Genomic DNA, 27,984 nt, shown 5'->3' with positions numbered 1-27,984 from the left:
GCCTCTGGTTTGGGGTACTTCAGGGTTTGGGAGTCCCCTTGAGACACCCTGCACCTCACTTTGAGATGTATTGAGCACCCAGAGGTGCACCTGAAGTCAGTGGGAGCTTTGGGTGTTCAGCACCTCTGCAAATCAGGGTCCAGGTGTCTCAAGTTGCTCATCCCAAAACTGAGACACCCAAAATCAGTGACCACCTTTGAAAATTGAGGCTCTGGACCTCTCCTTGTAGTCATTAACAAAAAAAGCTGTTCTGACGGTCTGACCCTCAGATAATCAGTGGCCCTTGAGAACATATCCCTGAGCGTTGTCATGGTAACCCTGTTCACTGTGACCTGCTCCTGGATCTAGAACCCTGGCATGACTCCATCCCATCCCACCTCATTCCTGCAGCTGCTTTACTGCAAAGGGGCCAATGAGCTGGCTGGGGCTTCCCCTGGCGGGATTCATGTTTCAGAGGGATGATCCAGCACACATTCATCATTGGACGCTCCTATTCACAGCTAGGCAAGGTTCGTCATTTAATTTTTAATGGCAATGAGCCTCTTTCGAGCCACAGGGTCCCCCAAAGTAGCCATTGATGGTCTTATGGATGTGACCTCCCCTCCAGAGAACGTACTGAAGAGGTTAGGGAAGAATATTATCACGAGTAACTTTGGGTAAGAGCACCGAGTCCTGGCCCTTGAGGGGTTAACTTTGGGAACATGACCTAGAAATTGCCCCTATTGACTTTATGAGGAATTGAGGGAAATAATTATATTTTAAAAACTCCAAAAGGGTGGCACTGGAAAAAAAAGGTCAGAAATCCAGGTAATAAAGTACATCTCAGCCCCCTCCCTCCTTCTCCCCAGCTCAGGCCAGTTAACATTAGACAGGACAATATGCACTAGATGTCTAGGAAAGAGAGCAGTCTGGCCCCTTGAGGGTGGGAAGGACCCAGTGGTATCCGGTAAGTCTTTTCCATCTCAGATTTAGACATTATTGGTACAGGGAGCAGAGATCCTATATGAGCTCATCTCCTTGCTCACCTTTCTCAGAAGTGTAAGTAGTGGGATAACAAGGGCTGGGAACATTTCAGGGAAAGTCAGGGAACATGACAAGGACAGTTCCCTGGTATTCAGGAGGGAAAGACGGAGGCTGAATTCTCCAACTAGTAGCTGAAGGACTGGGCTGTCTCATCAGCTCAGCCCGTGTCCTTTTCAATGGTTAGTTTGGTTTTAACCTGGGAGCCCTCACACCTGAGGAAAAAGCCCGGTGAATAACACTCATAGTGAACTCTTGTGATTGGACCTAATGGCCCACTGGCTTATAGCATCTAAGCAACTGTTTGGGTGTGTGGACAGTGTGGGAAATAAGATGTTAGAATTGAGATATTAGTTGGGCCTAGTGGGAAAGTGGGAGGTAGAATTAAGACATTAGCTCATACGTGTGTGTGTGTGTGTGTGTGTGTGTGAGAGAGAGAGAGAGAGAGAGAGAGAGACCCCTGATGTCAACTGGATGGAACCACACTACTCACACGTGTGTCATAGACCTTATTCTGCTAACAGCTAATGGGGGTTCTCCTTTAGCTCCAGTGGGGAGGCGCTGTGCCCTTGGAGCAGGAGGGTCTGAATGGTAGCACTGCTGTTGTAGTGAAGCTGTGAATGGCCACAGGGCGCAACGGAGTGACAGCCAGGATGTCCTAGATTGCCAGGTTGTTACAGGATATTCTGTCCAGTGGATGCATTGGCTAGCAGCAGCCAGCCATCCCCACACAGGGAGGAGGAGCATTGGTCAGGGAGCTGTGGGTGGCTGTCAGGTCATTTTGGTGGGCAACAGGGCTACTTCTTAGGTACTCTAGATAAAAAAGGAACGTTATTATTAATTATTATTATATTTAAATGTACTGGGTTCTTTCCAAGGATCTAGAAAGACAGTTCCTGCCCCCAAAGAACTCATACAAAATTTTTTAGATAGACAGATGGGGAGCTGCAGTACCATGGAGCTTATTTCTTCAGCACATTCACCAGGACATAGGAGGTTAACTAAAGGGAGAGGGATTGCTCAGTTGTTTGAGCATTGGCCCACTAAACCCAGGGTTGTGAGCTCAATCTTTGAGGGGGCCAGTTAGGGATTTGGGGCAAAATCAGTACTTGGTCCTGCTAGTGAAGGTAGGGGGCTGGACTCAATGACCTTTCAGGGTCCCTTCCAGTTCTAGGAGATAGGATATCTCCATTAATTTAAATGTATTGTAGTAGTGTTTATAGCAGGGGTCGGCAACGTTCGGCACGCGGCTCACCAGGGTAAGCACCCTGGCGGGCCGGGCCAGTTTTATTTACCTGCTGACGCGGCAGGTTCGGCCGATCGCGGCCCCCACTGGCCGCGGTTCGCCATCCTGGCCCAATGGGGGCGGCGAGAAGCTGCGGTCAGCACATCGCTCGCCCGCGCCGCTTCTCGCCGCCCCCATGGGCCCGGGATGGCGAACCGCGGCCAGTGGGGGCCGCAATCGGCCGAACCTGCCGCGTCAGCTGGTAAATAAAACTGGCCCAGCCCGCCAGGGTGCTTACCCTGGCGAGCCGCGTGCTGAACATTGCCGACCCCTGGATTATAGGCTTCAGTCAGGATCAGGGGCCCATTTTGTCAAGTGCTGTACAAACACAAAAGAAGAGAGAGTCCTTGCTACAAATGTAAACAGAGAGCTTAAGAGCCCATGAGGGGCAGCAGGCAGAAAAAACACAAACCCTGCCACTCTCTCTTCCAGGGGATCATTTATTTGGTGGGGAACGTTCTATTTATTTTAGAGGCATAGTGGCCCGATTGATTAGGCACTGGACTGGCACTCAGGAGACCTGGTCTTGTCTGGGCCCTCCAGATGCTACGGCAATACAAACAATAACAATATTTATTTATTTTGGATGGTCCAGTGGTAGAAACTGTGATTGTTCATAGGGATTCTGTTACGAATCCCAAGTGAAAATGGTACTTGCCCACCTGGAAGTGATAGGATCCTGCCCTGGGTTTTTTTTATTTAGAGTGTGATTTTACTCTGAAAAGTGACTGCAAAAATGGAGAGTTTAATCTGGTTCCTGCCTTTAACTCTCTCCTCTCCACGGTGCCCAATTGTCACATCTTGAGAAGAGGAGAATGTCTCATCATACTTCTCAAATGCCCCTCATAGGAGGTGTGTTACTCATTTTAGTCCCAAAGCTACCCACTTTCCCTACAAATTTGCAACCCCCTCCCTTATACTGCTGAAAATTATCTACCTAAGAAACAAAGAACCATTAAGATGCAGTTTACAGTCAGTTATTTATACTAAAGGAAGGGATCGACCAGCATTTTCAATTTCCTGCATGAACCATTTTTAGTGTCCTTCATTTTGGGTCTTGGTCACACATTGTGTCTCACAATTCAACCGTGGCAAGTTGAGATGTACGGGTCTCTGCCATTTGTTCTGCAATTCCTAAGCACGAATGGAAAATAATTAATTGCTCTTCCTGATTTCATTACAGCATGACTTCAGTTGCATGGCAAGACCCTCAAAAGAAGAGCAAACAGAAGTCTGGTAGTGTCTCTGAGATAATTATTGCTTGTGAGGGCATAAGTTCCTCTCCAAAGGTTGAGAAGAACCTAACCTTGCAGCAGGAGAAATCTCAAACAGTCCAGCCGGTTGCTGCCAGGAAGGGAACACAGCCTGGTCTGAAGAGAGAACTAAGCTCCTTGTGGGTTCAGGAGAAGTTTCAGGCTGTGAAAAGGCTAAAATCCTCTCTCTCTTCTCCTGAAATAGCCACTGTCCCTCCCTCAGGGAGAGATCTCTCAACTGTGCTTGAAGAAATCCAGGTTATCAAAGGGACGTTGCAGGTACTTTCAGACTCATCAATGGAAATTAAAGCCAAGCTCTCCAAAGTACACAGTGAAATCTCACAGATCAACATGTTGATGGAGAAAAATGAATCAGGAATCAGCCAAGTTGGAGACCAAGTAAAGATTCAAGTCACTAAACTGGAGGCCAGCTCTCCAGATATGAAGACACAGCTCTGTCTTGCAGACAAACAGGACCTCACCCTACAGCAGGAGCAGCAGAGGTCTGTAATGCAGGAGTCCGGTGCAGCTGCAGGAGAAGTGGTGGAGCAACACGGTGTCCAGAATCAATGGGACCTCGCTCTTTGGCAAGGGAAGACGAAACCTGAAACAGCAGGGCCCCTGATAACAGGAGACTGGACAAGCTTGCAAACTCAACAGAACTCCGCCCCACTACCGCAGGAGGAAGGCAATGGTCACGTATGAATGTTCTCCATTTATTACAGCTTCCTTCCCACTTACATCACCTGGGCCATACCACAAGCTAATCCCAAGCAACCAGGTCCCTCTGTCTATTTATGCCACTCAATCCAGGTCTCTGCATATTTAACCTACAGAATCTGGGCTTCGTTGTACACTTATCCTACACAATCTGGCTCTCTCCACATATTTTTTCTACCTGATCTGGGCTTCTCTGAACCACCACCACACCCAGACCGGGCCTCTGGGCAGACTTATCCCACTTGACCTATGCCATATGAAACAAGCTAGCAAAGGCTTGCGCCAATGCTTTCAAATGTTGACACCTAATGCTAGGCCCGTAAATCCATATGTAGACACCTACTTAAAAGGCCATAATCTCAGACATGCTGAAAACCCAACAGTCCTCACTGAACTCAATAGAGGGTTCTGTGCATCTCTGAAAACCAAACCAATTAGGTGTTTAAATACGATCTGACATGCCTAACTTTATTATTACTAGTATGTGTATTACTGTAGCACCTAGGAGCCCTAGTCATGGACCCCACTGTGCTAGGCGCAGTATAAACAGAGAATAAAGACAAGCCCTGCCATCAAAGAGCTCCTACCATCTAAGGAATCCATGTTTGAAAATTTTGTCCTGAGGAAACCTTGCAATCTGCTGGGTGATTCAAGCGACTTAACCTCTAAGGAGCCCTAGTGAGGGACTGGTCTTTGGCCAGATTCCTCTTGCTTTTAGTCTCCCCAGTACGCGTGGCATCTAGAACTGTGCCATTAACGAAAGGCTTTATCCTGTTTATTTCAGAGTGGCAAAGAGCATATTAGTCTGGTCTCACTTACCGACCTGGTGCTGACAACTGTAGCCAGTCTGAAGCACTCTGACAACGCCAATGAAGCAGCCACGACAACACTGGCTGCAATTCTGGAGGACCATAGGGTTGAGATGAAGGAGAAGGTAAGAAGGTAGGAGCTGTGAGTGGTGGAAATTGGAGTTCTGTAATAATATAATACAATATAAGGAGATATACCTATCTCCTAGAACTGGAAGGGACCCCAAAAGGTCATCAAGTCCAGCTCCCTGCCTTCACTAGCAGGACCAAGTACTGATTTTTGCCCCAGAACCCTAAGTGTCCCCCTCAAGGATTGAACTCACAACCCTGGGTTTAGTAAGCCAATGCTCAAACCACTGAGCTATCCCTTCTCTATACTGGGGGCAGTGAATGGAGCTTCTTTGTGGGTTTGTACAGTGACTTTGCCATAATGTAACAGGTGTACCAAAACTGCTCATGTTCTTAATCGTATCCACATCTGTATTATTGCAGTATCCTCTACTAGGCATTAAACTAATCATCTGTGTCTTCATTGCAATGGTGGGCTATGTGCTGCTGTATTAATGAGCTGCCAGTATGAACTTGTGAATCAGGTCTTCTTCAGGAAAGATGCTCTCTGTCACAGTTCCTCCCAATCCAGGGCTCCTTCATACCCGTCTTGTCCTTCTTACTCTTCTCCGGGGCTTCATGCTCACTCCATGGGTTCTAATTCTGTCAAATTTGTTATTATGGTCTCTGTACCTTTTTGCCCTGTGTATCACATCTGTCTGAGTTACAGTGTCAGCTCCACAGAGCAGGGACCATGTCTCGCTATGTATTTCCTAAAGGCCCAAATACACAGGCCCTATAAATAACTACAAATATGTTTAATGAGAATTCAGTTCCCACCACCAAGAAGAAGTGAATCTTTGAGTGTCTTTTCTTTTGCTCCAGGTGTCAGACATTGTAGATGGCATCTATCTCCAGATAAACAACATCCCAGAGGGCAGTGCCAGGCGGGCAGCTCTCAGGGTGGTGTGTTCATTGGCTGAGGAGTACCCAGAGGAAGTAGTCTCAAGCCTTCTGAGACACTCGCTCCCATGCGACAGGTAATTGCATTAATGCATAGCCCCTTTCACGTGAGGATCTCAAAGCACTCTATAAATTGCAATGACTTGAGCATCACAACCCCTCTGTGAGGTAGGTCAGTACTGTTCCCATTTTACAGACTGGGAAATTGAAGGAGGTGAAGTGACTTGCCTAAGGTCAGGCACTGGGAATAATACCTAGGAATCCTGACTCTCATCCCCAGTCTGCATGGGTGCTTGTTTGTGCTGGTGCCAGATAAGAAGGAAGGAAGCTCCTTTCATTTTATAGTTGAACCCTGGGTCAACAAGACATAAACTGTGTGGAGATATACCTATCTCATAGAACTGGAAGGTCACTGAGTTGAGTCCAGCCCTCTGCCTTCACTAGCAGGACCAAGTACTGATTTTGCCCCAGATTCCTAACTGGCCCCCTCAAGGATTGAATTTACAAACCTGGGTTTAGTAGGCTGATGCTCAAACCACTAAGCTAGCCCTCCTCCCATGGTTCTAAGGGCACATGTTGGTCCTTGGGGCCCTACACATGGCTCTGATGAACCTGGTAGATCTGATCAGAGTTGTGTCTCAGTTTGATGGTGCAAAACTTCCACTGGGTTTTGATTTTACAGAACCAAACCCAGCCTGGTTCAGATCCAGCTCCCATCACTCCGAATGGGGAGTGATGGTTCTGTTTTTGTCTCATCCCTGCATTTCTTCCTGTTTCCTAATGGGACACATTCCGAGCAGATTCCCTCTGTGCTGTGGGCCTCCCCTGGGACCATGATTAGGGGCCTGGCTTCATGTTAGGCCTCACAAGTGCAGTCAGACTCTGGAAAGCGAGTTCAGGAGAAACTTCTCCATGCAGAGGGTGATTAATGAACACAATGGAGCACAGATACCATGGTGATGGGGGCTATATAAGAACCTAAATCGAGGAGAGCGGTGAAGGTCTGATCGGCGTGCCCACATTTCTGAATTTTCAGCAACGCTGCTGAGCTGTGGAAGGGCCTGTGCAGAAACCTAAAAATCAACGCCAAAGTTATGTGGCAGCTGCTCAGAGAGTTGAACCAGAGACCCCGACTCCAGGAGGGCAGCAGCAGCTCTGGTGATGGAACCTCCCTCACTCCACTGGCTGTGAGTAATCAAACCAACAGGACTTCCCATTCCAGAGAAAGGGAGCAGCTCTGTATCCTCCTTCATGTTGACCAGCAGCATGTCAGAGTACTGAGGGATGATGCTGGTGTCACACCTGGGGGGGAATAGTGTGTATGGGTTCCATATGTGCCTGATGACACTCTGAAAGTCTCCCTGTCTTTTGTACGTTACCTTCCACCATGACTTTTTACCATGACCACCCCTTCTGACAGAAGCCTGGATGAGACACATTTAGAGGAAAAGCAAGTTCTTAACCCACCAGAGGGGTCAATGGCAGAGCAACATGCAGCATCGTCTGTTTCCCAGGGCGAAGTACTCTGCCTCCTCACAGCCCCTTCTATGGTAGGCTAAATTTCCCGGTTGAACACGTATCTAGGTGGGCTTAATGCTTCTCTGACCAGCCTGGTCATCTGACTGAGAGAATGAAGGTCATTTTTACATACCAGGTAAACAAGACTATCAAACAAAGAAGAGGGGGAGGAGACAGTATGGCATCTACACTCAGCCAGAAAGAGAAGCGTGGTTTGGGTTTTAGTTTTCAAAGAATACATTGCAAAGGTTTATTGGTCTATAAAGACAGGGGCTGAACCTAAAATGATAAGTAATTGAATCAACTGATGTTCTACAATATTACTGTATTATAATATAAAGTGAGGTATTTTCTGGAACTTAATGACACATGAGTGATTAATATCACTGTGAAATGTCTGTATTACGCTGTATGAAGAAATATGGATACTCAATGATATTATGAAGTAAAGTCTGAGGCCAAACAGGGAGAAATGGGTTCCCTCCGAGAAAGAAGAGAAGGTAGCTATCTATATAAATTAAGCATGGTGGAATCAAATCAATGGAAGCCCCATTTACATCAGAGGAATGGGAAGCCCACAGGAAGGGAAAAACAGCATGAGGGTATCCTGCCTCTGCAAACAAAGTCACCGAACTTTGGAAGATATGAGCAAAGACAGAAGCCATCTTTGGCATCCATCGCTAAACAGACACAAGGGAACAGAGCTCTTGCAAGCTGAGAAAGATGGGTCTGTCAATCCAGAGGTGGTTGAAATCTCTAAAAACTGAATAAAAGTGAGAAACCATCTTGAACAAAGCCTGCACCTTGCTAGATTAAGTTTTAGACTTTTAGATACGTGTTTTCACTTTGATTTGCTTCTAAGTTTATTCCTTTTACCTGGCATCACTTAACCTCTGTCCTCTTGTTAATACATTTGTTTTATTTTTTACTATAAACCAACTCAGTGCTGTGTTTACAGGGAAGAGTGTATTTACCTCTGTCAAGTTAATAAGCTGTGACGTGCTTTTGTGTCTTTAGAAGAACAAAGTAACCTTTTCATGTCTGGACTGCCCAGGATGGGGCTGGGCATTGCAGAGCACATGGTTTTTGCCTTCCCTTTTGAGTCTTTCTTCTTGGGCAGACAGGCCATGAAGAGGAGGAGTCCTGTTTGTCTTCCTCTCCACCTTAAATAGGATTTACATAAGGTGGGAATCCTTTGTTTCCCAAACTAGACCCCCCTTCCCTTACAGTGGAAAGTTACAAGAAGTCCCAGGTAATGTTTTAGTATCAGGTGACAAGACCACTTGACTGTGTAGGATCACAGCATCCATGAGTCAGCAGCAGTATGGAGTGTCCACAGGAAGGCCAAGCCTTTCACAGTCTATTGTCCTCGCTGATAGGCCATCCGCCCTGTCTGGCTTTTCCATTGTTGTACCTGAAGTGTTAGCAGTGGGCGTCACCCAAAGTACCATAGTTGAAATACAGATACATAGTCAATATTCCTAACTTCAGATACAGAAATGATACAGGCATACAAATCGGATAATCGCATTCAGTAAATCACAACCTTTCCAATGATATCTCACATGAGCCATCTTGCATAAAGTATATTTCAGTTATGTCATACTCATATCATAAGCGTATTTTCATAAAGAATAAGGAAGAACACGTCACACGGGGATGAATGGTTCTCCATGTCCACGGCAGGTATGACAAGAAGTAATGGGCTTAATCTGCAGCAAGGTGAGCTATTAGCTTTCTAACTCTAAGCTCTGGAATAGGGTTCCCAGGGAGGCTGTGGAACACCCATCACTGGAGGTTTTTAAGACCAGGTTGGACAAGCACCTATCAGAGATGAGCTAGGTTTACTTGGTCCTGCCTCAGCAAGGGGGACTGGACTTGATGGCCTCTCCAGTTGCCTTCCAGCCCAAAATTTCTATGATTCTATGTAGGGGAGTCAGAGGATTTTAGAGTTAGATTTGTTTCTTTTCCCTTCTTCAGGCAACCAGAGCCCTGTCTGAGATGCTTACTATCTATGTATGCATTGGAGCAATGCGGGGCTTCTACCCCCAGCTATTCCTAGCCCTGCTGACTCAAGTTCACTACCTGGTGAACCTGCCGGGCTACAGTGAGGTCACCAGAAGGGAGTGCGGCCAGCAGAACAGGCTCACGACAGCCAACCATGTGAGGTAATTATGGAAAAAAGCAGATGCTAATGAGGCAAGTAACCACATGGGTGGTTCCTTGTGGCAGGGCTTGGGCAGAACCTACTGAAGGCTCGCATGTGAACACAAATCACTCTCTGGAGGAGGGGGGTCCTGTTGAAGGGGCTCTGGCTTAACTCAGATGGACACAAACCTAGTAAAAGTCTCTAGCTGCTTCCCCTCCATGTGGGCTTACAAGCAGTAAACTCCAGAATTCAACAAACCATGCAGGGTAGCTCCTAGGCTTCCTCCAAGCGTCCTGTCTTGGCTTCTGATCAATAACAACGCCGTTTTTAAAGATGATGCGCTTAAACAGCCTCAGCTGCACCTGAATAGCTCCCAGCTTGTCGCGCTTCCCTGAGCTGCCTCTGAACCCTGGCTGGGACTAACCCCCCAAGCCCCATGTCACTCTCTGGCTCAGCAGGGCCTCATCTGATGGACACCACTGGGATGGCTATGGCAGGGCTTTTGGATCCCCTACAGGGTGGCACCAATAGACCCATAAGCCTGATGTGAGGTGGAGTCATCCCTGAACCAGAGCCTGACTAAGCCCCATGCGGTGATGAGTCATTCCCATGCGAGGCTCCAGCCAATCCACAAGCCAGGAGCTGGGCTGATGAGTCTCAGAGCAGGTATATAAGCCTCATGGGAGAGACGGCACCTCAGTCTGCTCAACGTCACTTCATGGCTTGGAACTCTCCCCTGCCTGCTAGTTGTGACAGGCTCCTCAGGCCTTAGCCTGCTCCAGCCCTGCGCCAATTCCAGGCTTGGTCCCACTTCTGCTCCAGCCCTGTCCTTGATGTGGCCTAGCTCCCAGTCCTACGCTTGCCTTGTCCGGACTGTGCTCTTGACTCTTGATTTCAGCTCTGGCTCCAGCTCCTGGCCCAACTGCCACCATGCTGATCACTAGACCCAACTGCCACTACTCCAACCACTAGGGCTGACCATCCAGGTCTCAGTTTCTGACACCCTATAGGGTTATATTACTGTACACTGTTCCTCTCCACACACCAGGTGGGGCCCAGGTACGAAGGGAGTGGCTGTGTTTCTACCCTCATAACAACGCACAACACTATAGGAAAATAAAGAGGCAGTGTTGCCTTGTACATTAAAGATGTATACCCTTGTACTGAGGATGAGCTAGAAGTGGGAGGCAGACCTGTTGAAAGTCTCTAAGTAAGGATAAAAGGGGTAAAAACAAGGGTAATGTCCATTATTGAACACCTCACCAGGAAGAAGAGACAAATGAGGCTTTTTTTAAACAACTAACAAAATCATCCAAAGCCAGGACTTCAACTACCCAGACATCTATGGGGAAAATAACACAGCAGGGCACAAATTATCCAACAAGTTCTCGGAATGCATTGGAGATAACTTTTTTGTACAGAAGGTGGATAAAGCTACTAGGGGAGAGGCTGTTCTAGATTTGATTTGGACAAATAGAGAGGAACTGGTTGAGAATGTGAAGGTGGAAGGCAGCTTGGGTGAAAGTGATCATGACAGAGTTCATGATTCTAAGGACTGGTAGGAGGAAAAACAGTAGAACAAAGACAATGGACTTCAAAAAGGTAGACTTTAGCAAACTCAGAGAACTGGCAGGTAAGATCCTGTGGGAAGCATGTCTAAGGGCTTGTCTTCACTACAGGGGTAAGTCGACCTAAGTTACGCTACTCCAGCTGTGTGAATAATGTAGCTGAAGTTGACGTAACTTAGGTCGACTTGCCCCGGTGTCTTCACTGCACTGAGTCGACGGGAGATGCTTTCCAGTCGACTTCCCTTACTCTTCTTGGAGAGCTGGAGTACCGGGGTCGACAGGAGAGTGCTCTGCCATTGTTTTAGCGGGTCTTCACTAGAGCCGCTAAATTGATCCCTGCTGCATTGATTGCAGCAGTGCCAATCTCCCCATAGTGGAGACCAGCCCTAAGGGGAAAAAGGAGTTCAGGAGAGTTGGCAGTTTTTTAAAGAAACATTATTAAGGGCACAAGAGAGAACTCTCCCAATGCACAGGAAAAATAGTAAATATGGTAAGAGACAACCCTGGCTTACCCAGGAAATCTTCAGTGACCTGAAACTCAAAAAAGAGTCATACAAAAAGTGGAAACTAAGTCGAAGTACAAAGGATGAATGTAAAAAACAAACACAAGCATGTAGGGACAAAATTAGAAAGGCCAAGGCACAAAATGAGATTAAACTAGCTAGGGAGATAAAGGGTAACAAGAAAACATTTTACAAATAAGTTAGAAGCAAGAGGAAGACCCGGACAGACAACAACAGAAAACGAAGCAATGGTCAGAGCATTAAATGCCTTTTTTGCTTCAGTTTTCACCAAAAACTGCAGAGATCGGATTACTAACATAGTGAACATAAGTGTAAATGGGGTAGGATCTGCGGCTAAAATAGGGAAAGAACAAGTTAAGAATTACCTAGACAAGTTAGATGTCTTCAAAGTTGGCAGGGCCTAATGAAATACATCCTAGACTACTTCAGGAACTGACTGAGAGATCTCTGAGCAATTAGCGATTGTTTTTGAGAAACTGTGGAGGATGGGAGAGATCTCAGAGGACTGGAAAAGGGCAAATATAGTACTTCTCTATGAAAAGGGGAATAAGGACAACTCAGGGAATTATAGACCATTCATCTTAACTTCAGTACCCAGAAAGATAATGGAGCAAATAATAAAGCAATCAGTTTGTAAGCACCTAGAAGATAATAAGGTGATAAGTAACAGTCAACATGGATTTGTCAAGGACAAATCATGTCAAACTGATCTAATATTCTTCTTTGACAAGGTAACAAGTCTTGTGTATAAGGGGAAAGCAATAGATGTGACTTGTCTCGACTTTAGTAAGGCTTTTGATACTCACATGACCTTCTCATAAGCAAACTAGGGAAATATAGCCTAGACAAACTTACTATAAGGTGGGTGCACAAATGGCTGGAAAAACATACTCAGAGTAGTAATGGTTCACTGTCAAACTGGAAGGGTATATTGAGTGGGGTCCCACAGGCATTTGTCCTGGGTTCAATTCTATTCAATATCTTCTTAAATGATTTGGATAATGGTAGAGAGTGTACACTTTAAAGTTTGTGAACGATACCAAGCTGGGAGAGGTTGCAAGCACTTTGGAGGACAGGACATGTATTCAAAATTATTTTGACAAACTGGAGAAATAGGATGGAATTCAATAAGGACAAATGTGAAGTATTATTCTTAGGAAGAAATAATCAGTTGCACACATACAAAATGGGAAATGACTGCCTAGGAAGGAGTACTACAGAAAAGAATCTGTGGGTTGTAGCTGATCACAAACCAGATATAACTCAATAATGTAATACTCTTGCAAAAAAGCAAGCATTATGCTGGGATGTATTAGCAGGAGTGTTGTAAGCAAGACAGGAGAAGTAATTCTTCCACTCAGCACTGATAAGGCCTCAGCTGGAATATTGTGTCCAGTTCTGGCCACCACACTTTGGGAAAGATATGGACAAACTGGAGAAAGACCAGAAGAGAGCAACCAAAATTATTAAAGGTCTAGAAAACATGACCTATGCAGAAAGATTGGTTTGTTTAATCTGGAAAAAGAGAAGACGGGGACATGATAACAGTTTTCAAGTATGTAAAGTTGTTATAAAGAGGAGAGTAATTGTTTTCCTTATCCACAGAGGACAGGAAAAGAAGTTATGGTCTTAAACTGCAGCAAGGGTGGGTTAGGTTAGACATTAGGAAAATCTTCTTAACTGTCAGGGTGGTTAAGCACTGGAACAAGTTACCTAGGGAGGTTGTGGAATCTCCATCATTGGAGGTTTTTAAGAATAGGTTAGACAAACACCTGTGAGGGGTGGTCTAGCAAACACTTAGGGCTGGTCTACACTTAGTCCGGACTTCGGACTAAGGTACGCAAATTCAGCTACGTTTATAACGTAAGTGAATTCGAAGTACCTTAGTCCGGACTTACCGCGGTCCAGACGCGGCCGGAAGTCTCCCCCCGTCGACGCCGCATACTCCTCTCGGCGAGCTGGAGTACCGGCGTCGATTGTGAGCACTTCCGGGATCGATCCGGGATCGATTTATCGCGTCTTAACCAGACGCGATAAATCGAACCTTGAACATCGATGGCGTGCCTCCGGACCAGCCGGTAAGTGTAGACTAGGCCTTAGTCTTGCCTAAATGCAGGGAACTGGACTAATGATCTACCAAGGCCCCTTCCAGTGTGTGGTGCCCAAGTCACTGAAAAGTTCCTAACTCCCTCAAAACTCTTGGAAACCACACTCAATAAAGGTGTAGCGGTCAGATGAGTCTGTTACCCAGCTATGCAAAGGGAATGTTGATAACTTAGATCAGTTATCCACTGTGGGGCTCCTTTTCCATTTCCTGACCTTACCAAAGCTCCTAAATACTCCAACATCTACACATTGTAGTTAGATGGAAAGAGGCCGCTGGGCCCCATTCAGGGCCAAACACCTTTCTGTCTATAGTATTTGTCCCCTGAGCACTGTAATATCCTTCTTTCTTCCAGGTAGTTCCTGAGATCTTCCCAGTGCAGGTTCCCTAACTACTTATGGGAGACAATCTCTCTCTGCACAGAGAAATTTGTCCTGCAATCCCACACCACCCTTACTCTTCTTTCAGCTCTCATCTACACCCTCTTGTTTTATAGCCAGTTACCATCTGTGTTATTAGCTACCTTCTGATTTCCCATCCCATCACTATATTTGATAGTCAGGCCCTAGTGGAGATCAGAACCAAGTACAGGAGCAGACAGCCCAGTGAAACCAGCTCAGAGACGATTAATAAGATAATAATCATGTCACGGAAAGTTCCCAGGGATTATAGGGAGGGACTCAGACAGAGAGGAGGCATTTAATAGCCATACGTTCCATCCACACACCCACCCATATGAATAGAAATTAGATGGATAGGAGCTACCGTGTCACATCTAATCTACCCACTGTGGGTCAGTGCAGGATTATTCCCTGCAGTTGGTTCTGCAGGCTAATTTTAAATGTCTCAAACTAGGAAGCAATCCCACATTCCCCAGTGTGCCCCTGTGATATCTGTTTCAAACTTATTCTGTGATCTACCTTTCCAGGGAAAGCAGTGCCTTTTCTTTGCTATACACGCCATTCCTGCAGGGTGTTGATGTCTCAGGTCTATCCTGTCAGACTGCCCATGAGGTGATGGGAGTGTCTGTGTAGTGGGGTGAAGGTGGGATTGGGGTTTCAGTTATATCCCAGTATGCTGAATGGGTCAAAATAATCCCTCGTGTAACTCTATAGAAGTTGGCCCTATGTATCTTGGTGCTTATAAACAGGAACTGAGAGGGATTGTTTTAATTCCATAATCCTGGTCTTTTTTTCAATGTAGCTGTGCAGTGGAAGCTCTGAAGGCCCTGTTGATCCAAGATAGAAAAGAAATTGTGTTGCCATGGATGGAGAAAGTGGGAGGCTGGGACCTTCTCTCAAGTGCTGAGGGTTACCTGGAAGGGGTCCTTCTGCTGGCTAGGTAGGCAATGAAAGCTTCAAGGGCGGGAGGGATAGCTCAGTGGCTTGAGCATTGGCCGGCTAAACCCAGGGGTGTGAGTTCAATCCTCAACGGGGCCGTTATAGGGATGTGGGGCAAAAATCTGTCTGGGGATTGGTCCTGCTTTGAGCAGGGGGTGGGACTAGATGACCTCCTGAGGTCCCTTTCAACCCTGATAGTCTATGATTCTATGAAGTTCCTCTGGCTACCCTGGGCAGCACTGATTCATGCTCAGGCTGCCATCTGTTGCAAATTCCTTTGTTACTGTATATTCCTCCAATAATTATGAGTATATGATTTATATCACAGAGCCATGATTACACATGCAAACCACCATCTCTCTGGGCTTCTTGCCAATACCATCCCAAATCTCCGCACTGAGGATGAAGAGAAAACTTTGACAGCCATGGCCTTCTTCGCTGGGGTAAGATGGGTTAGTTGACATGCGTAGCTAGGCTTCTAGGGAGTAGTTTAGCTCCAGACTTCAGTAGCTCAGTGTTGAATGGGGAATTTGCATCAGCAACTTGGTCATCCTCTTATCTGTTCCTTGTCACTGATTCTGGTGGGAGAGGCATGATGAGAGAACCTATCTTCGGTTGCAAAAGCACTAGTTTTGGATGGGCTAAACCATCAGGTGATACAGGGAAAGAATGAGAGATCACCAAGGATATTACTCTCCAGGTTTCGTCACTAATTAGATGGCTTGTCTTTTCCCAGTTCTTTGGGGCTGTCTGCGCAGAATGGTCCTTCATCTAAAGCCATGAGATCTAGAGATACTCACTCTCCTGGACTTTTATTTTTAATTTACAGACTACTCCCACTTCTGAGTCCCTTGCCTGGGGACAGCTGTGAGAAAAGCCTATTCACACCTCATGAAATGTGGGTGAGGAGTGAACTGCACTCACACAGGAGTGGGCTGTGAGCTGTAATACTTTGGTCTAGTGTTTTAGTGTGTGAGTGCTGGTGGTTTGTGATATACATGTCAAATTAGATGATCTGGTGGTCCCTTCTGGCCTTAAACTCTATGACTAGGAGATTTTATAGCAGAATGCAGGGAATTTTGCCTCTGATATCCATCCAAAGAACACACCTGGAGAGAGAATTCTCTGTTTTCCGCTTGTAATGGACTCACTGTTTTGATTTTAGCTTCTCCGTAGCAAATCTGTGACCAAGCTATTGCCAAAACGAACTATTCTGGGTAGGCTGGAAGAGTGGCGGATAGATCCGAGACCCACTGTCCGCTGGCTAAGTCTGCACGGGCTTGGAAACATGGCACTTCACCGGCAGAAGGTAATAGCAATAAGAGGGACTTTTGTGGGAGCTGCAGATACTCAGCTCCTCTGAATACCAGGCCTTACATGTCTGCAACTAGGCCCCCAAAATTAGAGGCTACTTTTGAAAGCATGTGTGTAAGTGACTTGCCCAAGCAACTCAGTTGTGCAGCTAAGACTAGAATCCAGGAGTCCTGACTTCTTCCAGGCCCATTTCTAGACCATGCTGCATTAGGTATAGCAGTGACAACTGTCACTGAATGGTGAATGATCATTATTTTCAGTTATAAAACCAACTCCAGTAATACCAAAACAAGCCTGTAGTGAGCACAACCGAACTGTGTAGCTGGTGTTGAGGGCACTGACACAAATCCTAGGTCTGTGGAAGTAGAACCAGAACTGCTGGATGGTTCATGGCTGAGTGAGTGACATCTGGGAGTGCTTCACCAGGGGTCAATAATGTTCCAGGAAGGTGACAAAGAGCTGTCAATACCCTGCATCCAGCCAAAAGAAAGCGAGTCTCTGAATCCTGGGAGGGACCATGCTCTGAGCACCCTCTATCTTCAGTCTGCTGGTTACATTGTGCAGTGACTGGAGAGCATGAGTCAGTATTCCATCTCTTCTGATGAGCTTCTTTTCCGCAGGTGAAACAGCTCCAGGCTCTCCTTCCCGCCATCCTGGTGGGTTTGAACGAGACACACGAGAGGTTTGTTAGGGAGGCCATCACCACTCTGGGAAGTATTCTCAGACACCACAGGGACAGGGTGAACATCAGCTCCATCTGTGTTCGGATTGTGAAGCCGCTTCGGCCCTTCCTGGATGACGTAAGGCAACAGGAAGAGGGAGGTTCCTATGTGCGTGGAGGAGGAGCTGGTTACTGCTGCCAGGGAAAAGCAGTAACCTTTGTGAGAACCTCCTTTTTTAATCCCTTCGATTCTTGGTTCCTCCTGCTTTCCCCGATCCTGAGCTAAGTTTTCATTCAGTGGATCCTGCTGGGCCTTTATTAAGCAGCAATACAGATCCACTTATAGCCATGCTTATTAGGGTCGGCTTTGGGATGCTCTGTCAGAAGTAAAGTTCGTGTCCTATCGCGGTCAAACTCAATAGGGCAATATGTAGTCTGTTACCCATCTGCAAAATGGGGTTACTGATATTTCCTGACCTCCCAGGGTACTGTGAGGTCATATTCTATATTGCTTGTGAGGTGCTCAAAAACTAGTGACGAACATCATAGAAAAGCCTGTAAATAAGTGATCAGTAGGGAATATTCTGATGTCCTCTACTAGTCAGAGGTATACTCTCTGCTACAGCCATGATCTACAGCTCACAGTACTACAGAATCGACATTGGCCTTCCTCATTACAGGAGGAAGTGAATGCTTGGGGTACAGCAAACCCAGACATTTGAAACTCAACCAGTCTATAGACTGCATTCTCCATCAGGCATATGGCTCCCCATACAGGATCTCCTATGAGAATGGGGACTTCTGTCGATGGTTGATTGCGTGACAGAGTGAATATCTCTATTGATTCTGATCTAGAAGGGCAGCTTGATTTCCCCCTAGCAATCTTTGGTGAGCGAATGGACCCTGAGACCAGAAAGATAATATGGCAACACTATCTGGAGGTTCAAATTTTATCTGATACTCAAGCAGTATGCTGCCGAATATGGAAGATGTAATCCACTTGAAGATGCAGGATTATGATGTTCTATGTGTTATGCAGCAGGATGTGCTGCTGATTTAACAACACCCTCCCCACAATGAATTGTCAACTAAGTTTGGCCCCAGGACCTTCTGTGCCACAGCACAAGTCTCTACCACTTGAGCAAATGGAGTAATTTAACTAGCTGGTAGCAGTAGTGGGTTGTTATCCTCTAGTGGCCCAACCACTAGAGAAGGGCATGGCACAGACTCTGCCATTATGGTACAATGACATGGTGTTAGCAGGGTGTGCACCTCTTGTATAGAGATGCCTGAAACTTAGAGCAGAGAACTTCCAACACCTACATATGAAACTGTAGTGGGAAGGAACTGCCATTTCCTCAATCCACCTCATTGGACAAAGAGCCATTCTTTCTCCATAGGCTGGCTAGCCACAGTTATAAAGCCGCAGTCTGAGTCTGTAGTTTCCCTTACACAGCCGCTGCTCTGTGCTGAAACAGCGTTCAGTGAGAGCTCCCTCTTTGTGTATTGCTCACAGCCCAGAGACAAGGTGCGCTCTTCTGCCATTGGCCTGTTTGGGAACCTCTTAAGTGGTTTGAACCTAAAGTCTAAATCCATCATGCAGGAGCAAGTCCTCAGCAGCTTGGTGCCGCTGCTCCTCCATCTGCACGACCAGGACTGGGAGGTGGTTGAGGTAAGACTTAGCGTCATTTCTCCAACCCTAAGGAATGACAATTGTCAGGCTCTTCTGCCGGATTCCTCTCTAGATCCATTTCCCCAGGCACAATCTTTTCTGCTTTTTCCCCTAACGCGTTTCCTAGACACAGGTACCCAAAGGTAAAAACATTGCTCCTCACGGACACTTCCTGTACCCTTTTAGCCCATGCGAAGAATCAACACCAGATGCCATTAACGGGAAGGCAGGGATGTTAAGCCCACATTGCTAGGTGGCATCTACAAATGCACCTCTCAAAACTTGCATGCTCATCTGTCTGCAAGTGCAAAACGCTATAGATCAGGTAATTGCAGCCTAAGCACCTCATTTGCAGGAATGCATCTGCAAACATCTGCCCACCAAAAATGTGGGAGGAGACCGTAGGACCCCAGGGCCTTGGCTCTCTCTGTGGGATAGGAACGCAGAGACTACAAGGGCCAAGGAGGAGGCCATTAACCCTTTCCTTCCCTCTCCTACTTAGTGTAAGTTTTCTTTGTTGGCTTTCAGTGGCTATTGGACAGGATCAACAGCATCTGTCCTTCTGACCTCCCTCTCTCCCCTTTGCCATGCAGAGCTGTGAGTGGACTTTAGCACGCTGTAATGACTTCATGGGATGGAAATTGCTGGAGGAGATATTCACCATGGCCCATTATGACAATCAGCAGGCCTTGTGCAAAGTCTGCAAGCATCTGGTAAGGGAACAGTGGGCTTCTCTTTGGAATGGGATGATTTGGTGGTGGTGGGGACACAAGTTATCTAATAAATGGCACCATATTTAAAATGACTTGCATCTCCCCCAAGATCTCGCTTTGCAGGCTTAGTGACCCTCCTGTCCACACCCGGCTGCTGCTGTCTTAGATCATGTTGGTGAACTGGAAAGCTTTAAAATCCTTGGTGTTTGTCTAAAAGCGATACCTTGAGCAATGCACATAGGCACAGGCAGTGGGAAGGGCACTTGGGGACAATGCAGTGGGAATAGGTAGGTGGCATCAGTGCTGGGGACGAGGCCATGGAGCACTCAGAGGATGGTAGTGATGCTTTTTCCTGTTCAAAAGCTCACTGGCAGGAATTGTCTGCAGCGGAATCACAGACATGAGAAACGGAAAGGCGGTATTAGGTGACCCAACCCCTTCTCCTGACAATGGAGGAATGTCTGTGCTCCATCCAGTCTAGTTTTAAATATTTCAGGTGATGGGTCTTCCACTGCTGCCTTTGGGAGAGTTGTCTACTACCAACTGGCTCCCATCTTCACTGAGGTCCCATAGGACCTCTTTTCCCTCCCCCTAATGCTGTTCTCTGGTGACTCCAGCACCATTCCAAGGGCTTGTCTATACTTGAAACACTACAGTGGCACAGCCATGATGCTGTAGCACTTTCATGTAGACACTACCTAAGCCGACGGGAGGGGTTCTCCTGTTGGAATAAGTAATCCACCTCCCTGAGAGGCAGTAGCTAGGTGGGAAGAATTCTGCCATCAACCTAGCATTGTCCACACCGGGGATTAGGTTGGTTTACCTATGTTGTTCATGGGTGTGGATTTTTCAGATTCTTGAGCAACGTGGCTGGGTCGACCCAGCTTTGTAGCGCAGACCAGGCCTGAGAGGAGCTTGCTCAGAAGGTGAAAGCTCTGGATTTGAAAGAATTAGCTGCTGGCACCAAAGTTTGACCAGTCTCTTAGCCCGCTAGGATCCAGCCTATGTCTCCTCTTATAGCTGTCCCCACTTAGACCCTCCTCCCCTTGTTGACCTAGATACAGTATTTCCCTTTCTTCTACTCCCCAGCCAAGCTTTCTCGAATATTCAGAGCGGTCTCCTCATTCCTCCCTAGGTCCAGCGATACTCAGGGAGAGTCCATGAATTCCTGTCCCAGAGCCAGCACTATCTGAAGAGCGGCCAGGCTCCTGTGAGGAGGGTAGCCAGTATGTTCACAGGTAAACCAAACCAAACCACACACTTGATCTTTGTAAACAACGTCTATCAAAGCCTTTTCCTGAGCTTCCCTTCCTCTCTCTTGGGGTTTATACAGAACTATAGGAAGCAAGTTACAGCCCTTTCATGCGCCATGCTCTCATCAGAATTTCTCTAACCCCGCCACTATGCTATTCCTGGAGTGACTGCTATAGAACAGTGCAAATAATAGAGCTGAGTTAATCATTCACAGATAATTATTTATTAGGCACATTTTGCTTTTTTGATCTTTGACCACATTGTGAAATTCTCCAGTGTATTTAGGATTCAAAAGGATTTGGAAATAGCTTCAACGGACTAATTCTTGGGGAGCTGATTGTGCAAACTGCAAGTGTTACAATTGAATATATATACTTGTTCAGCTGTAACTCACCAAACTAATGTAACTGGAACTCTGGGCTTGTCTACACTTAAAATGCTACAGGAGTGAAGCTACCTCGCTGTAGCGCTTCAGTGTAGACACTGCCTGTGCTGATGGGAGGGATTTCCCATTGGCGTAGTTAACCCATCTGCCCGGGAGGCGGTAGGTCAACGGAAGAATTCAAGAAGTTATAATCAAGCATACAATTGGAAAATAGTTTGTGGCCATTATTTGAGATACAATTTGCTTTCTGCTAGTATTTGCCCTAGCTAAGCTTGAGTGATCACAGATCCTCTGACATTCACCAATGCAACTGAAAGAAAATTAATTTTTGCATTTGCCCAAATATTTGCCCGGGTGTCCCATTTGCCCACTTTTAGGAGCTATCCCCTCCTTTGCAAAATAGCCCTTCAGGCATGCTCCAGATTTGGGCCTCCTAGGAGCTTGTGAACTCCTCCGATGACTTGATAAGATGTTGTGAAAACACCCCAATTTGGGGATAGGCCTAAGCAGTAGAAGCTCCCACTGGAAGTTGGGAGAAGTGAGAGGCTAATTATTTTAACCATCTCTCTAGGGTTCATTGTCCATCACATGGATGCTAGCTGCATGAGTGTAGGAGATATGTCCTCCCTGCTCAGTGGTAAGTTAGGATCCTGCCCTTTGAATCAAGCAAATTAATATACCTGGGTGTGTGCATCTAACTGGTCATGTGTCTGTGCACGACTGTTTCAGGGTATGTGTTTAACCCGAGCGTGTGCCTGTCTGTTTCTGGATGTTTGGGTAACAAATTTGCACATTTAAGGTATTCCTCTAGGCACAGCTGTTTCTGATCACATGGGTAGCATATTTGTGTATCTAAGTTCACGGTCTCTGACTGCGTATTTGCATATCTCTGTGGGTGATCACGGGTCAGTGCCTGACCTGCTCCTTGTTTCAGCTCTCAGTGATTCGCTGCGTGACCCTGAGCCCTCAGTCTGCAGTGTTGCTTCTGTCTCTATCCAGCAAGTGAAGCAAGTCTCTGAGAATCTGGCTGTGACAAGTGTCCTGATCTCACTGAGGAGGCTATTCTGCTGTGTGACCAACCAGAACAGAGAGAAACCTTTGTATGAGGACAGCCCCTTTAAAAGAAAGAGATGGCTGGAACTCCAAGATTCAAAGATTGCGTGAGAATTAATTCAAAAAGAGTAAGAATAAAACAAGAGACTCCTTACTGGAGGCTTCCATGCCTCTGGGCCTGCATTGGAAAGCACACAAAGAGGAAAAAAAAAATCCCACGCTCTCTGTAGAAGAACTTGTTCCCCCAGCATTAGAAAAAACTGGCAGAGCTCCTGAGAGGTGAACACAGATCTTACCTCCAGGCAGAAAATTGGACTTATAGTTTCTCTCTCAACAAAGAAAAATAAATTTTGATGCAGTGTGTCATTAACCTGTGGAATTCTCTGCCCTGGTAGGTCAGTGAGAAATACTATGGGGAGAGGGTGGGAAGGAGACTGTGCCAATTTGCTCTTCAACCAGGGGGTGCTTTAGCTGGAGTTCAGATGTTACTGCATATACAAGCTCTTGGTTTTGCTCAGCTTGGAATCATCTTTGTTTAAAGAAGCCCTGTGAAATGGAGTGAGGCCGTGTACAGCATAAACAAGGAAGTAGCTTGGTTCAGTTTTAAAAAGGATCTTGTTGGGCCTAGACTAATAGGAAGGCTTAGTCCAGCTCTGGGCTGTTTGGGTCTCATTTGCTTCACAAGCTCAAGGAGAGAGGTTTTGGCTACAGAGGCATTCCCATAAGCATTCCCACTTGCAGACATATTCTTTAAAGAAAGATTCCCTGGAGGCTTTTTCCCCTTAGCAGACCACTGTAGTCTATTAATTTCTGGATGAATATATTGATTATTGATAGATTGGTTTTTATATTAGATCACAGTCACCTGGGTTAAAAATTCAGCTTCCTACACAACTTGTTATGGACCGGGATGTAGGCGGCCTTGCCTAATAGTCAGAGCAGCAGTCAGGTCTAGTGGGTGGAGCAGCATCCCAGCTGCGGAACAAAGCCGAGGGTCAGCACCAGAGTCAACTGCCAGTTACCAGAGTCAGGGGTCAAACCAGAGTCAGAACCAGGAATTGAAGCTGTGGGTCAGAGCCGAGATCAGATACCAAAGGCCAAAGACAAGGGTAAAACCAGAGTCAGAAGTTGGAGGCCGGAGTCAGGACTGGTCACTGAGGATTGGAAGCGAGGTGCAAGGGCAGGAGGATAGACAAAGATGAGGCATAAAGCAGGAGGATGGTGGGAACAGGAGCGAAGGCAGGGATGAGGCAGGAGGCAAGCAGGAATCATGAACAGAGTTGGGTGCAGAATACAGGCACACACAGGGTCCAGTGCAGCCACAGCAGAAAATCACCTTGTTGCTCAGACAAAATTCCGGTTCCTCTTTCTTGTTTAAATAGCATAGTTGGACCAATCGGCGGAGCCGGGTGATCTTCCAATCAGAGTTCATGTGGGTGGTGCCTTGGCTGGGGTAATAGCCCTAGTAGCGTCTCAGCCCATCAAGTTTCGGTAGACATTGGGTGGAGGCCAGGATGCAGCAGCTGTCTAGGGACTCCCAAGCCTGGGTTCAAGATCCGGGACATCACACAACTACAGTAGCAGGATTAGTTGCATGAGCATCACCAGCTTCAGAGACTCCAGAAGCACATGAGGGACCATGACCACCACTGATGTACTTACAAGTTCTTGAGTGTCCTTTTATTAGCAATGTTACTAAACAGATAAACTATATCACAAATACTGTAACACAGCAGGAAAGAAAGGGGTAACACAGCATGTGTAGTCCTAATCCTGGCATCACTTACACTTACAGGTAGTGATTAACGGCTCAATGTCTAGTTGGCAGCCGGTATCAAACGGAGTGCCCCAGCGGTCGGTCCTGGGGCCAGTTTTGTTCAACATCTTTATCAATGATCTGGATGATGGGATGAATTTCACCCTCAGCAAGTTCGTGGATGATACTAAGCTGAGGGGAGAGGTAGATACGCTGGAGGGTGGGGACAGGGTCTAGAGTGATCTGGACAAATTGGAGGATTGGGCCAAAAGAAACCTGATGAGGTTCAAAAAGGACAAGTGCAGAGTCCTGCACTTAGGACGGAAGAATCCCATGCACCACTACAGGCTGGGGACCAACTGGCTAAGCAGCAGTCTTGCAGAAAAGGACCTGGGGATTACAGTGGACGAGAAGCTGGATATGAGTCAGCAGTGTGCCCTCGTTGCCAAGAAGGCCAACGGCATATTGGGCTGTATTAGTAGGAGCATTGCCAGTAGATCAAGGAAAGTGATTATTCCCCTCTATTCGGCACTGGTGAGGCCATATCTGGAGTATTGTGTCCAGTTTTGGGGCCCCCACTACAGAAGGGATGTGGACAAATTGGAGAGAGTCCAGCAGAGGGCAATGAAAATTATTAGGGGGCTGGGGCACATGTTTTACGAGGAGAAGCTGAGGGAAATGGTGTTATTTAGTCTACAGAAGAGAAGAGTGAGGGGGGATTTGATAGCAGCCTTCAACTACCTGAAGGGGGGTTCCAAAGAGGATGGAGCTCGGCTGTTCTCAGTGGTGGCAGATGACAGAACAAGGAGCAATGGTCTCAAGTTGCAGTAGGGGAGGTCTAGGTTGTATATTAGGAAACACTATTTCACTAGGAGGGTGGTGAAGCACTGGAATGGGTTACCTAGGGAGGTGGTGGAATCTCCATTCTTAGAGGTTTTTAAGGCCCGGCTTGACAAAGCCCTGGCTGGGATGATTTAGTTGGGGTTGGTCCTGCTCTGAGCAGGGGGTTGGACTAGATACCTCCTGAGGTCCCTTCCAACCCTAATATTCTATGATTCTATGACCCTGAGGTGTCAATCATTGTCATCATCACCACCAGTGGCTGTCATCCTGGCTTCTCTTTCCCACAAGATACATAGACTAGGACTCAACTTTTATAGTATATTACTCTGACATCCCCGTACTTTATGCTTATGCATAATGGTTTCAGCCCCTTTTCCTTATCTGTACATCCAAACCCCGCTAATTTCAGGGTGTCATGTTTTACATAGGCTAACTCCTTTGTTCCACTTACATTCATTAGCACTTATGTCAGTCAGTTACTATGCGACAGACAAGGTGGACAGTACAAGCTTTCAAGCTACACGCAGCTCTTCCTTCTGTGTGGAGAAGGAAGCAGAGTGTCTGAGCTAAACACAGGTTGGGACAGATTGTTAAGCAGAAGGGGTAATGTGCGCGGTGGTCACTTGAAATGAAGTGGGCCATTTGGGGTTAGGCTTTTATGCATAAAGAGTTTGAAGTGAGCCATTAAGGGCAGCAGGCAATGTGGCATGTTACAAATTGGTGCAATGAGCCATAAAATCAGTGTCCCTGTGAAGTCCATGTTTTTTGTTGTCTAGCACAGTTATGACTTTATGTTCCCACTATTTCCTGAAGTCCCTCTTTGGATACCTGCCATCTCAGTACTGACTTAGACCAACCTCGCTTAGCTGATGAGAACTGAAGAGCTCTCAAAGGCGTTGTCTTTTAGATCCCTTTCTCCTTTAAAAACTTCTAAAAATAATCATTGTCCCTGTGAATTACAGGAAGGTCACTAAAATGGTTTTGAAGTAGTTCTCCCATTTCCTCCTAGTGTTTCCCTCCCAAACTCATTTGTATAGATCTGTGTACAATGCTGTTCCCAGAAGAGTGATGGCACTAAACCCAGGCAAGAATGAGGCCAAGCAGCAGGAATTATAATAGAAAAGTGATGCTCATTTGATAAATGAAAGTGGCTCTTCCTTTAGGATTACGCTGCTGCTTCTTTTCCTGTAACTGACATTTTTCTCTCCATTTTCTATATAACCCAAGAGACACCTCCCTCCCTCAGGCAGGTACTCCTGAGTCTTGCTGTTATCAGCAAAAATACAATTCTAAAGTTCATTTGCTCTTGGGAGTAATATTTTTTTAAAGTAAGAATAGCAAAAGTTTTCAGAACAGATGCAACTCTTTTTTAGTAGTAAATAAATGTCAGGCTCTTCAGGGCTCCTTTCTCCGTCTGGGGACCAAGTATATTATTGAGTTACTGCGATGCTAATAAATAACAGTAACATGAGCATCCCCAGCCGAGATCAGGGCCCCACTGTGGTACACGGCAAAGACAGTCCCAGTGTATAGACAGAGACAAAGGAGGAACATGAGAACTGAAACGTGAGTGACTTGCCCAATGACACGAAGCAAGTTAGTGGTAGAATTGGAACTAGAATTCTAGTCTCCTGATTCCCACTCTAGTGCCCTATTCACTGGAACGTGCTGCCTCCCAAGAGCTTGCTGCATGGCCTGATAGCACTGGCAGGGTTAGACACCTCTAACTAGTATTAATTTGTTCCTATAGGGAGGAAGGCTGTTTGAGATCCAGCACTAGGAGACCTCAGAGCTGGGTTCTATTCCGGGATCTACCACTGACTTGCTGCATGACCATAAGCAAGTCACTTCACCTGTGTATGTCTCCATCCATACCCTACCTGAGGAGATTGTGAAGGCCAGGACTATAACAGCGTTTAAAAGAGAACTGGATAAATTCATGGTGGTTAAGTCCATTAATGGCTATTAGCCAGGACCGGTAAGGAATGATGTCCCTAGCCTCTGTTTGTCAGAGGGTGGAGATGGATGGCAGGAGAGAGATCACTTGATCATTGCCTGTTAGGTTCACTCCCTCTGGGGCACCTGGCATTGGCCACTGTCGGTAGACAGGATACTGGGCTAGATGGACCTTTGGTCTGACCCAGTACGGCCGTTCTTATGTACCCGAACACTTCTTGCCTTGCCTACTTCAACTTCCTCCTTTTCGCTGCCCTCCCCAGTTCTCACATTATATCCCTTTATCTCAAATCATATCTCACATCATATCCCCATATCTAGCATGTTGCTATCTTCCTTTCCTGTTGGTTGGCCCAGCCATATCTCCCCTCCTCCTGAAGCTTTGAATTGGCTTCTGTCTCTTTCCTTATCATACCCTGATGCCTCATCCTCACTTTCATGATCTTGCACAACTCCACCCCAGCCCAGCCTACATCTTGTCTCATCTCTTACAGTACCACTCCCACATTGCACTCAATGTTCTGCCAACACGGTGCAGTTCGGCCCTCCCTTCATTTCCTCCCCCCGACAGCCCTCTGCCAACAGTGACACTGGTTCTTTTCCTTGGAAGCTCCTTCCTCATCCCATGTACCATGCAGCCTCACTCTCCGCCTTCAAATCCATCCTCGCCACCTTCCTTATCTTACTAGTGTTTTATATTGAGCCAGCCATCATAGTTCTGAGCACTCTGAGTATTTAAAATATGTTCTTATCCTACTTCTTCTTAGCATATGCGCAACGTGCCTCAGGTGGCACGTGACCAGGATTCATCTCCAAATTTTATCTTCTGGTTGGATCATTACTAGCAACAGCTATTATAAATACCTTCTTCCATCTCTAGCTGGCCAGGAGACTGCATCCCATCCAGATAAGGGCAGGTTTGGCCGCAGTGACTCATGTATTCCTATCTTCCAGGCTGGATTACTGCAACACACTGTACCTGGGAATGAAAACACAGGCCTTGAAAAACCTCTGTCTCATTCTGCATGCTGCAGTTCATTTCCTAGTCAATACAGGTCAACATGAGCTCCATTAGC

The 27,984-nt window shown here is 46.5% G+C and overlaps 1 protein-coding gene across 1 annotated transcript; it reads left to right on the top strand.

Annotated features, from left to right (window-relative positions):
* The first annotated feature begins 534 nt into the window (after window positions 1–534).
* MROH6 (maestro heat like repeat family member 6) lies at window positions 535–22,723 on the top strand. The gene is made up of 15 exons (XM_034759596.1): window positions 535–656; window positions 3,489–4,257; window positions 5,063–5,212; window positions 6,021–6,175; window positions 7,135–7,285; window positions 9,597–9,784; window positions 15,165–15,302; window positions 15,630–15,744; window positions 16,467–16,610; window positions 17,236–17,415; window positions 18,793–18,948; window positions 19,542–19,661; window positions 20,797–20,899; window positions 21,872–21,937; window positions 22,235–22,723. Exons 1-15 carry the CDS (start codon window positions 535–537, stop codon window positions 22,462–22,464), a joined length of 2,787 nt encoding a protein of 928 aa, XP_034615487.1. The 3' UTR covers window positions 22,465–22,723.
* The last annotated feature ends 5,261 nt before the right edge of the window (window positions 22,724–27,984 follow it).

This window comes from Trachemys scripta, chromosome 2, assembly GCF_013100865.1.
Source record: "Trachemys scripta elegans isolate TJP31775 chromosome 2, CAS_Tse_1.0, whole genome shotgun sequence".
Taxonomy (NCBI): Eukaryota; Metazoa; Chordata; order Testudines; family Emydidae; genus Trachemys; species Trachemys scripta.
Note: the sequence above shows the minus strand (reverse complement) of the source record. Positions and strands in the feature narration are given on the sequence as shown.

Bases quoted from the DNA above. Each gene is read 5' to 3' on its own strand.
- MROH6 (XM_034759596.1), top strand. From the start codon at position 535: ATGAGCCTCTTTCGAGCCACAGGGTCCCCCAAAGTAGCCATTGATGGT. The intron at 657-3,488 runs GTAAGAGCACCG...ATTTCATTACAG, and splicing joins ATTATCACGAGTAACTTTGG to CATGACTTCAGTTGCATGGC. The intron at 7,286-9,596 runs GTGAGTAATCAA...TCCCTTCTTCAG, and splicing joins CCTCCCTCACTCCACTGGCT to GCAACCAGAGCCCTGTCTGA.